The 12,610-nt window shown below is 37.0% G+C and overlaps 1 protein-coding gene across 1 annotated transcript in view; it reads right to left on the reverse strand.

Annotated features, from left to right (window-relative positions):
* Positions 1 to 12,610, reverse strand: part of BLVRA (biliverdin reductase A) — a 67,881-nt gene that overhangs the window by 37,907 nt on the left and 17,364 nt on the right. Inside the window, exon 2 of the mRNA XM_037506997.1 lies at positions 12,468 to 12,500. Within this exon, the coding sequence (XP_037362894.1) occupies positions 12,468 to 12,479 (12 nt within the window). The 5' untranslated portion in view covers positions 12,480 to 12,500. The remainder of the gene's footprint in view (positions 1 to 12,467; positions 12,501 to 12,610) is intronic.

Raw genomic sequence — 12,610 nt, forward strand, 5'->3', positions numbered from 1 at the left:
AAATTCACAGAATAGCATGCATGATAAATACTCCTCCAAATGACACTTTTTCATTTTACAGATAACATTTTCAAGTTACAGAAATTCAAAGATAAAGGAAAAATATTCTAAAAGAAGCCAGAGGGGAAAACATCTTAACTGTCAGAAAGCAATGATATTAGGCCTCCCCTGGTGGTGCAGGGGGTTGTGCATAGCACTGTGAAGCTGCCTGCAGCCTCTGCAGAGCGGGTTCCATCCTGGTCAGCTGCAGAGGTGCCCACATGGCGCAGACCTCTCCTGTCTCACCCGCTGCTCCCCTCAGCAGTGTATTTTAGTCAGTCTGCCAGTTCTGTTTCCCATTCTGTCTCTGGTGAATCCTCTCACCTTGCCACGCATCTGGCCTGCACCCCGGTTCTTGTATGCATGAATGGATAAATCTTTATAGCAATGATAATAACGCAATGTGACTTCTCAGAAAATATACAAATAAGATTGTGAAATAAGATATTTAAAGGATTGAGAGAGAAAAAAATCTACCAACATTGAGTTCTGCACCCTGTGAAATTATCCTTCAAAAGTGAAAGAGAAATAGTTTCCAAACAAAAATTTAGAGAATTTATTCCAATAAATCTGCCTCACGAGAAATGTCAAAAGATTTATTTAGAGTGCAGGAAAATAATGAAGTTGGAAACTCAAGTCTACACACAAACAGGAAATGCATCAAAGAATGATTAACTGAAGGCAAAACAAGATGTTTTTCTTATTCTTAATTGATCTAATAGATACAATTTGTTCAACTAATAGCAACAAGAAAGTATTCAATTATGTACATATACACAATTTTATATATATATAAAAATTTAGGTATCCTTGGGATACATATATATATATATATAATATATATATATATATATATATATATTATTTAAATTTAGGTATCCTTGGGAACAATGATACCAAAGACAAGAGAAAAGAATATTATTATTTTGTTATTTTAAGGTACTCATACTACCTGTGAAATGGTTCCGTTTTTATTTGAAAGTGAACTTGTTTTAACATTTAAAAATACTTATCTGTTTAAAATCTCTCTGAAAGGACAGTTCAGAAACCAGTAACTCTTGTTGCCTGGTATCATGAGAAACAGAATAAGTGGGAAAAAGAAGGCTTCTCAGGATAACTCTTCTTTTTCTAAATCCTTTAACATTTTGAATAATGTTGTCACATTAGTTTACTTATCCAAAATACATACACCTAAAATAGATACAAATATCCAAGGGATGCTCCATGCAAATGAGAACTCTATAACTTGTAAAGCTGTAGAGGTACTACCCTACCTCAGGGACTCTGCTCCTACCAATGCCCCCATCAATGCCCCTGACTTATCTGATGCCTTCCGCCTTTGGGCGACAACTTCTGCTTTGACTTACCCTTTCTGACCCAGTGGTAATTAGGTTTAGCTATCATACCTCTCTGCTTCACAACAAATTCGAGACCTTCACGTTGCCAAATTCAAGAATTTTTCCTCAGCTGCATTTGCCTGGACATCAAGACATATCTGAAACTTAACTGGACATTCTTAAAATTCACTCTTCTGGGGCCTCCCCTGGTAGCGCAGCAGGTTGAGCACAGTGCTGTGAAGCTGTCTGCAGCTTCTGCAGCATGGGTTTGATCCCGGCCAGTTGGGGAGATTACCACACGGCATGGCAGACCTCTCCTGTCTCGCCTGCTGCTCCCCTCAGCAGTATATTTCAGTCAGTCTGCCTGTTCTGTTCCCCACTCTATCTCTGATGAATCCTCTCACCCTACCGCACATCTGGCCTATACTCCGGCTCTTGTATGCATGAATAAATAAATCTTTAAAAAATTAAAATAAAAATAAATTCACTCCTTTTGTGTCTTCTCTCACCTCATGCTTAGCTTTCCTTTTCCATCCTGCCCCCTAGATGTACACATTATTTCCCAATCTTCAACCCTTGTCCCTCTGTTATTCTCTCTTCCCCATATTCCAAGTGTGAGCGAATACTTCAATCTTCATGTTCCATAACCACCTATATGTTGAGACTCTGAAGTCTTGAGCTATAAACCTTCCTTCTTTCCAGGTTCCAGTCCTAAGAAGAACTACACTCTGGGCATTTCCACCTGACCATTACCTCCTGACATGGATTATTCTGTTCTGTGTTAGACTCCAACCATCAGCATCAGCCTGGTTGTGTTCTGACTTCTGGACAAAGGCCAGTGGCCCCATGAATTCTATCAGAAAAACCAACATGAAATGTTTGAAATCCTGGGAGTCATTCATGCATTTGACAAACATTCTCTGAAATAAAAGGTTAATGATGATACTTCTACAATCTCCCACTTCTGCCAGCCTCTGAGTCACAAGTTGCCTTGAAAATTTGCCATATGATTTCCTTCCTCTAGATTTTCACTAACCCCCCCAAGTCATGCAATACAAGACTGCTAAACAGTCTGAGTCATCCTACCATCATCACTAGAATTTGAAAAAGAAAAGGAAGTTATTCGTAAGATTTCATAATTGAGAGACTTCCTAAGTTGACAGCTATAAAGACAAATGCTGTATTTGTCTCCTTTAACCCATTTTTCAACCTATTTTTTTTAAAGGCGACACTAAGGACTGATACATGCCATTGTATGTAGCGATTTTAAGTCAGTTAAGGCAATAACCTTGTGCATGAAATTTTCCCAGATTTCCATGACACTGATAAGTCCTAGACAACTGGTACAGCAGTTGTGATAAAAGCACTTCACCAAAATCTCCTTAACTTCATAACCTAGATAACTGCCATGACAGGGAAGTTCTTGGTTTAGTGAAAGAGAACTAAATTTTATTTTTTATGTTTTAAAGATTTATTTATTTATGCATATAAAACCTGGGGTACAGGCCAGAGGTGCAGGGCGGGGGGTGGGTGGTGAGAGGATTCACCAGAGACAGAGTGGGGAACAGAACAGGCAGATCTACTGAAATACACTGCTGAGGGGAGCGGTGAGCGAGACAGTAGAAGTCTGCTGCACCATATGTGTTGCTCCCTGGCCTGCCAGGGGATCAAACTCATGCTGCAGAGGCTGTGGATTGCTTCATAGTGTTGTGCTTAACCTCTTGCGCCACTAGGGAGGCCCTAAATTTAAGATTTTAGAACATGGACTCGAACTGGCTGGAATAAATTGGTTGATACCATAAACTGGTAAACTATTGTTCCTCTGGTATATCCTTCAATGCTGTTCCATTAAAGTTTCAGGTTGATGCATATACATTTGATACTGTTTGACCCTTAAATACCTCTTAGCATGGAGGATGAAGAAATGCTGTATATAGTTGTTTGAGAGTCTATACATTTAGTCAAATTTGTATTTGCACTGTCAGTATCAAAATAAGTGAAAAAATTTTAATACATTATTGAACATTTTATTTCTTTTTTTGAATCAGCTCATACAAGGGTTAAAAAAATCTAAATTTGATGTTCATGACAGTGGGGATTTTTTTAAACATCTACATTCTTTCTTTTTTTTTTTTAAAGTAAAAACAGGATCTTAGCTCTTTATTGACATAACCCAAAAATTTTTATTCCAGTGTTCAATGTGACAAAAAAAAAGATTGATTTTTCTGAACCTTTCGTTGGTTTTTTTTGTTTGTTTTTCCATGAAACAATGTAAGTTTGATAGAAGTAAGTGCATATTCTTGTGTACATCTTTATATATTATTTTATAATTTTTATAATATTTTTATAATATTCTTGTGCACATCTTTATATATATATATATAATTTTTATAATATTTTTATATTTTCTTCCCCTGATGTCTTATTTGGTTCCCCTATATTCCTCCTATAAGTGAAACCATCTGATATTTTTCTTTTTCCTTCTGACTTATTTCACTGAGCATAATTCCTTCTAGCTCCATTCATGTTGCTGCAAACTGCATAACTTTATCTTTTTTGATTGCTGCCTAGTATTCCATTGTGTATATATATATATAATATATATATACCACATCTTCTTTTTTTTTTAAAAAATAAATTTTATTTTTATATTCCCCATATAATTGCAACCCCCCCATTCTGATCCCAATCCCTCCCCTCCCACACCCCACCCCCTCAAAAGTGTCTCTGTTTCATAGTTTTTGTTGATTTTGATTTTCACTTTCTTATAGTTATTCATTTTCCTGGTCCTTATTTAAGTTTTCTAGATTCCTGCTATGAGTGAGACCATCCGGTATTTTTTCTTTTTCTTTTTAGCTTATTTCGCTGAGCATGATCCCTTCAGGCGCCATCCATGTTGCTGCAAATTACATGTGTTTATCTTTTTTGAATGCTGAGTAACATTCCATGGTGTATATGTACCACATCTTCTTGATCCAGTCATCTATTTTTGGGCATTTGGGTTGTTTCCAAAGCTTAGCTATTGTAAACAGTGCTGCTATAAACACAGGGGTGCAGGTGCTCTTTGGAATGGATGTTTCTGTGTCCTTTGGGTAAATACCTAGGAGTGGAATTGCTGGATCATATGGAAGCTCTATGTTTAGTAGGTCCAGAAATCTCCACACAGCTCTCCATAGTGGCTGGACCAGTTTGCACTCCCACCAACAGTGCAGAAGAGTTCCTTTTTCTCCACACCCTCGCCAACATTTGTTGTTGCTAGTTTTTTTAATATGTGCCATTCTCACTGGTGTAAGATGGTATCTCATGGTAGTTTTGATTTGCATTTCCCTCATTACAAGTGATGTTGAACATTTTTTCATATGCCTGTTGGCCATTTGCATTTCCTCTTCAGAGAAGTTTCTTTTTAGCTCTTCTGCCCATTTTTTGACAGGATTATTTTCTTTGTTGTTGTTGAGTCTCATCAGCTCTTTGCAGATTTTTGTGATCAGTCCTTTATCATCAGTGTTGGGTGCAAAAATGTTCTCCCAGTTGGTGGGGTTTCTCTTTGTTTTTGTTATTGTCTCTTTTGCTGTACAGAAGCTCTTTAATTTGATGTAGTCCCAGCTGTTTATCTTTGCCTTCACTATCACTGCTTTGGGTGATGTGTCTGTAAAGATGTCTTTGATGTACATGTCATGTAGTGTTTCACCTATATTTCCTTCTATATATTTTATGGTTTCAGGTCTTATGTCTAGTTCTTTAATCCATTTTGAGTTGATTTTTGTGTATGGTGTGAGGTAGTGGTCAAGCTTCATTCTTTTGCATGTAGCGACCCAGTTTTCCCAGCACCATTTATTGAACAAACTTTCTTTGCTCCAATGCATATTCTTTGCTCCTTTGTCAAAGATTAGTTGATCATAAATCTGTGGATTTATTTCTGGATTTTCTATTCAATTCCATTGGTCTGTATGTCTGTTCTTGTTCCAATACCATGCAGTTTTGATGATTATGGCTTTGTAGTATAGTTTGAAGTCTGGGAGTGTGATGCCTCCATTCCCTTTTTTTTTTCAGGATAGCTTTGGCTATTCGGGGTTTTTTGTGATTCCATATGAATTTCATCAATAATTGTTCTATTTCTTTGAAGAATGACATTGAAATTTTGATTGGAATAGCATTGAATCTGTAGATTGCTTTTGTAGGATGGCATTTTAATAATGTTTATTCTTCCAATCCATGAGCAGGGGATGTCTTTCCATTTCTTTGTGTCTTCTTCTATTTCTTTTAACAGTGTTTTATAATTTTCTTTGTATAGGTCCTTTGCCTCTTTTGTTAGATTTATTCCCAAATATTTGATTTTTTTTATTTCAATAATAAAAGGGATGGTTTTTTTGATTTCTTCTTCTTCAGATTTATTGTTTGTGTATAGGAAGGCTACTGACTTTTGCGTGTTGATTTTGTATCCTGCCACTTTACTGAACTGATTGATGAGTTGAATTAGTTTTTCTGTGGAGTTTTTAGGGTTCTCTATGTATATTATATCATCTGCAAATAGTGATAGTTTGACTTCTTCTTTTCCTATTTGGATTCCTTGGATGTCTTTCTCTTGTCTTATTGCTCTGGCTAGGACTTCCAGTATTATATTGAAAAGCAGTGGTGAGAGTGGACATCCTTGTCTTGTTCCAGATCTTAATGGAATTGCTTTCAGCTTTTCACCATTGAGAATGATACTGGCTGTTGGCTTGTCATAGATGGCCTTTATGATGTTGAGGTATGTTCCTTGTATCCCAAGAATTTCAAAGGCTTTTGCACTTTGTCGAAAGCTTTCTCAGCATCTATTGATATTATCATATGGTTTTTGTATTTCTTTTTGTTGATGTGTTGGATAACGTTGATTGATTTTCAGATGTTAAACCATCCTTGTGTCCCTGGAATGAATCCTACTTGGTCGTGGTGAATTATCTTATGGATACATTGTTGGATTCTGATAGCTAAAATTTTATTGAGGATTTTTGCATCAGGGTTCATTAGGGAGATTGGCCTATAGTTTTCCTTTTTTGTGTTGTCCTTGTTCGGTTTTGGTATTAGTCTAATGTTGGCTTCATAGAACATGTTTGGTATTGTCCCTTCCTTCTCAATTTTTGGGAAGAGTTTGTGAAGGATAGGCACTAATTCGTCTCTGAATGTTTGGTAGAATTCATTTGTAAATCCATCAGGTCCTCGGCTTTTGTTTTTGGGGAGGTTTTTGATTACCATTTCAATCGCTAGTTGTAATTGGTCTGTTTAGGTGTTCTATTTCTTCTTTATCTAGCTTTGGGTGATTGTAGAGTTGTACGAATTTGTCCATCTCCTCTAGATTGTTGAACTTGTTTCCATATAACTGTTCATAGTAGCTACTGATTATTCTTTTGATTTCTGCTGTGTCTGTTGTGATTTCTCCTCTTTCTTTTATGATCCTGTTTATTTGTGCTTTCTCCCTTTTTCCTTTGTGAGCCTGGCTAGGGGTTTGTCTATTTTATTGATTTTTTCAAAGAACGAGCTCTTGGTTTCACTGATCTTTTGGTTGTTTTTTTAGTTTCAATTTCATTTATTTCTGCTTTGGTTTTTATTATTTCTTTTCTTCTACTGGTTTTGGGGTTTTTTTGTTGTTCTTTTTCTAGATCTTTGAGCTTCGAGATTAGGTTGTTTCTTTGAGTTCTTTCTTGTTTCTTGATGTGAGCTTCTATTGCTATATATTTCCCTCTTATTACTGCTTTTGCTGCATACCATACATTTAGGATATTGGTGTCCTCCTTGTCATTCAATTCAAAGAATTTTTTAATTTCTTTTTTGATCTCCTCGTTAGTCCAGTGGTCTTCCAGTAGTTTGGTTTTTAATCTCCATGAAGTAGGATAGTTCCTTGCCTTCTTTTTATGGTTTATTTCTAGTTTGATGCCTTCATGGTCAGAAAAGATGGTTGGTATGATTTCAATCTTGGTGTATCTGTTGATGTTTGTCTTGTGTCCCAGTATGTGATCGATCCTGGAGAATGATCCATGTGCGCTTGAGAAGAATGTGTACTCCGTTTTTTTTTGGGTTTAGTGTTCTAGAGACGTCTGTTAAGCCCAAATGCTCTAGGTCCTTATTTAGAGCTTTAGTTTCTTTACTTATTTTTTGTCTTGTTGATCTATCCATTGTTGATAGTGGTGTGTTGAAGTCTCCCACTACGTATGTGTTTTCTCTGATGTCTGTTTTCAGAGAGGACAACAGTTGTCTGATATATTTTGGTGCTCCTTCGTTTGGTGAGTATATGTTAATGAGTGTTATTTCTTCTTGAAGTATTGTCCCCTTGATCATAATGTAGTGACCATTGGGTCTCTTTTTATTTTTTTGAGTTTGAAGTCTGTTTTATCTGATATAAGTATAGCTGTTCCTGCTTTCTTTTTTGGTCCATTTGCTTGTAGGATTGTTTTCCATCCTTTAACTTTGAGCCTATTTTTATCTTTTGTAGCTAAATGTGTTTCCTGGAGACAGCAAAAGGTTGGGTTCTGTTTCTTAATCCAGGCTGCAACTCTGTATCTTTTTATTGAAGAGTTTAGTCCATTTACATTTAGAGTTAATATTGATATGTTAGCATTTGTATTTGCCATTGTTTTTGTCTTTCCTTTGATTTTATTTATTTATTCTTTTAATAACTTTTTTTTTTTTTGGTCTTCTTTCGTTGTTATTCATCCCTCTGAGGTTCTGGCTTTAGGATTCCTTGTAGTATTTTTTGGAATGGGGGTTTAGTCGTAATGAAATTCCGGAGTTTCTGTTTGTCTGGGAAGGTCGTTATTCTTTCTTCATAGAGGAAGGAGAGCTTTGCGGGATAGAGTATTCTTGGTTGGCATCTGTTTTCTTGGAGTCTGTTGACTATGTCCCTCCACTCTCTCCTTGCCCGTAGTGTTTCTTCAGAGAAGTCTGATGTCAGCCTGATTGGTTTTCCTTTGAATGTTATCTGTTTCTTCCCTCTTGTCAGCTTCATTATTTTTTCCTTGTCCTGGATTCTTGGGAGCTTTACTAGTATGTGTCTTGCTGTATTTTTCCTTTCATCGTGGAAGTTTGGTGTTCTTCTTGCTTCTTGTATATCAATTTTCAGCTCCTTCTTCGCATTTGGGAAGTTCTCTTCAATTATCTCCTGGAATATTTTCTCTGTTCCTACATCTCTCTCCTCTCCTTCTGGAATTCCTATAACTCTTATATTTCCTTTCCTCATGGAGTCAGATAGTTCCCGAAGTCTTTCTTCGTTCTTTTTCCTTCGTACTTCTCTTTCCTTTTCTGTTTTGGTTCTTTTTATTTCTGTGTCTTCAAGAGTACTTATTCGTTCTTCCATTTCATCTATTCTGCTTTCATTGCTTTTCCCAGAGTTCTTTAGTTCCTCCATTAATTCTTTGATCTCCTACATTTCTTTTAATTCCCTCTTTAGGGACTCAATTTCATTCTTCTGACCATTGTTTTCCCTCTTTAGGGACTCAATTTCCTTCTTCTGATCATTGTTTTCCTTTATGACTTCTGTCACTTTTTTAATCATGGCAATTTTAAATTCTCTTTCTGGAAGGCTCAGAAGTTCTTCCAAGTTACTGTCGTTGCAATCTGGGGGGTGGTTTTCTTTTTGTGGTGTGCTTCTTTCCTGAGGTGTTGTTAGGTTGCGTGTATACCACATCTTCTTGCTCCAGTCATCTATTTCTGGGCATCTGGGTTGTTTCCAGGTTTTACCTATTGTAAATCGTACTGCAATAAACATAGGGGCACAGGCATTCTTTTGTCAAGGTTTTTGTGTCCTTTGGGTAGATCCCTCGCAGTGGAATTGCTGGGCCCCATGGTAGCTCCGTTTTTAGTAGACTGAGGAACCTCCAGACAACTTTCCATAGTGGTTGGGCCAGTTTGCACTCCCACCAGCAATGCAGAAGAGTTCCTTTTTCACCCATCTTCACCAACATTTGTTGTTGCTAGTTTTTTTGATATGGGCCATTCTAACTGGTGCAAGGTAGTGTCTCAGTGTGGTTTTGATTTGCATTTTCTTGATTATAAGGGATGTTGAACATTTTTTCATATGCCTGTTGGCCATTTGCATTTCCTCTTTGGAGAAGTGTCTTTTAAGTTCTTATGTCCATTTCTTAACTGGACTGTTTACTTTGTTTTTGTTGAGTCTTGTGAGTTCATTGTATATCTTTGTGATCAGTGCCTTATCGGTTACATGGAGTGTAAAGATTTTTTCCCAATCAGTGGGGTATAGCTCTGTTTTGGTTAATGTTTCTTTTGCTGTACAGAAGCTTTTCAGTTTGATAAACATCTACATTCTTTCTAATAAACTGTTGGAAGATTTGTTGGCTGTCCTTTTGAGGGTCTGGTTTAATGTAACTTCATGTATTACCATTCACTGGAAAGGAGATTTTACTTGAGAAAGAATTTGGGAATTTCCCTCTTATGGGGAAAAAAAAGTGGCTTGCTTTAATATCATAGGAAACATTTTAAAAGTGGACTTGTAATATAAAATTATAAATGCACTTTGCAGCAGTTGAGGGAAAAAATTGTGATTTGATTGAAATAAAAGTGAATGTGTTGTCCTCCTCTTAAAAAAAAAAAGACTCACTTCAAGTGCAGACTGACAGTGAAGGAATGGAAAAAGATATCCCATATGCAAATGGAAAACAAGAAATGAGGGCCTACCTGGTGGATCAAGGGGTTAAGCATGGCACTACCAAGCTGTCTGCAGCCTCTGCAGTATGAGTTCGATCTCTTGCCAGCCAGGGAGCTACCCACAGGGTGCAGAAGACCCCTCCTGTCTCACCTGCTGCTCCCCTCAGCAGTGTATTTCAGTCTGCCTGTTCTGCTCCCACTATGTCTCTGGTGAATCTTCTCAGCCTCCGCACTTCTGGCCTATACCTCAGTTCTTGTATGCATAAATAAATAAATAAGTAACAAGAAATGTGAGATAGATATAATAACATCAAACAAAACAGACTTTAAGACAAGGATTATCAAAAGACATAAAGATAGTTATTACATAATGGCAAAAGGGTAAATCCAATAAGAAGACATAGTATGTGTAAATATTTATGCATCACACCCTATTTAGCATCACTTAAATATATAAAGCAAATACTAACAGATCTAAAGGCAGAAATAGAGTAACACCGTAGTAGTAGGGGACATTAATAGCCACATTCATCAATGAATATATTATTCATACAAAAAAATCAATATGGAAATATTGACCTTAATGATGTTAGACCACTTAATGCTACTTAACAGACATAGAAAACATTCCATAGAAAAGACAACAGAATACACATTCTTCTGCAGCTCACACAGAACATTGTCCAGTATAAATCATATTTTAAGCCACAAAATAATTCTTTAAAAAGTTTAAAACATTCATATCAAGAACCTTTTCTAATCATAGTGATCTAAAATAGAAATTATAAAATAAAATTGAAAAATTTACAAATATGTAGTGATCAAAGAATATGCTACTGAACAACCAGTGAATCAAAGAAGATATTAAAAGAAAGGGGGAAAAAAGATGACTTGAGAGAAATGAAAAGAGAAATAAAATCTACAAAACTTATGGGATGCAGCACAAACAGCTGTAAAAGGTAAGTTAATAGCAATGCCTACATCAAGAAACAAGAAACAAATCTCAAATAAACCTAACAGTACAGCTCAAGAAACTTAAAAAAAAAGAGAAGCTAAAAAAGAAAAAATGAAGCCAAGAAAACAGTAGAAGGAAGGAAAAAACAAAGATCAGAGTGGAAATAAATGAAATAAACATGAAAATAATAATGGAGGGCCTCCCCTGGTGGCGCAGCCGGTTAAGCGCAGTGCTGTGAAGCTGTCCACAGCCTCTGCAGTGCCGGTTCCATCCAGGCCAGCTAGCGAGGGTCCTACATGGCGTGGCAGACCTCTCCTGCCTCGCCCACTGCTCCCCTCAGCAGTGTATTTCATCAGTCCGTCTGTTCTGTTCCCTGTTCTGTCTCTGGTGAATCCTCTCACCCACCCGCACATCTGGCCTGCACCCTGGTTCTTGTATAAAAATAAATAAACCTTTAAAAAAAAAAAGAATAATGGAAAAGGTAATAACACTAAGAGCTATTTTTTTTTAAAGATAAAATTCACAAAACTTTCACTGACTCACAAAAAAAAGGAGAAACAACTCAAATATGCTAAATCAAAAATCAAAGTGATTTCATAATTGATAACACTGAAATACAAGAGTGGACTCACTGATAAACAGGACAAACAGGGAGGCAGGAATGAGACAGATGGTGTTTAATGAGTCCAATTTTTCTCTGTAAAGTAAAAGATGATCCAAATGCTAAGAGTGAGAAGGGAATGATGAAGACTGGGCCTGGTTGTTCAGACAATGAGAAAGAAAACTGCCTGGGGTTATATAATGGGACTAGCAGGCAGTGCTGAGCACTCAGATCATGATTTTGAGACACTTGTCAGCTGCAAACAGCATAAAGCTGTGCCACTCACCAAAGACTACCATTCTGAGGTGGACATGTAAGTATACCATTATGGTTAAAAAGGACAAAAGAAAAAGAAGTCGGAGATACCAGCACAACAGTAGTTGAAAACTGGACCCTAGGATCTAGGCTGGACATGGAAATTGTTGATCAACTGATCAAAAGAAAAAAACAAAGAGATTAGTCATCTTTGGGTCAAAGAACAGGCATGGTAGAAGTAAAAGCACCAAGAAAATAATGCAAGGAAAGTCACAATAAGCAGAGTTAAGTGTCCAAAAAACAACACAAAGTAGGCCCAGCACTTCCCATGCCACAGTGCCCACTCCACCCCTTGTCTGTGAGAGACGTTTCAGGATTAGCTATAGTAGATAAATTTTAACTGAAGCTGGACAGACGCAGATAAGAACTCACAAAGGCTGTTAAGTTAAGGGCCATAAGAATATCTGCTGGTTGGAAAGGAAATGTTTTCAAGATTATATAAATGTTTCTCAAAGCTCTGTAGGGAGAGAAAACATTTGGGGAAGGAGAAACAGTAAAAAAATGAAAGAGGAGGACACCATACTGCAAACAGTGAGAGGCAGTATGAGAAAAGCATTCCTTAAAATGACCTTTTTAAAGAACTCACCTCTGTATTCATCCTGATCTGTTCCTCCAGTGGCTGTGAAGACAAAAGCAGAGGTTCAGGACCCAGGTAGGACCCACCGAAACTCTATGCAGACATTCCCCATGATTTCCTGTCCCACTGGCCCATCTACCACAAATGCCTCA

Source organism: Talpa occidentalis, unplaced genomic scaffold (assembly GCF_014898055.3).
Source record: "Talpa occidentalis isolate TD23 unplaced genomic scaffold, MPIMG_talOcc4v2.1, whole genome shotgun sequence".
Lineage (NCBI taxonomy): Eukaryota > Metazoa > Chordata > Mammalia > Eulipotyphla > Talpidae > Talpa > Talpa occidentalis.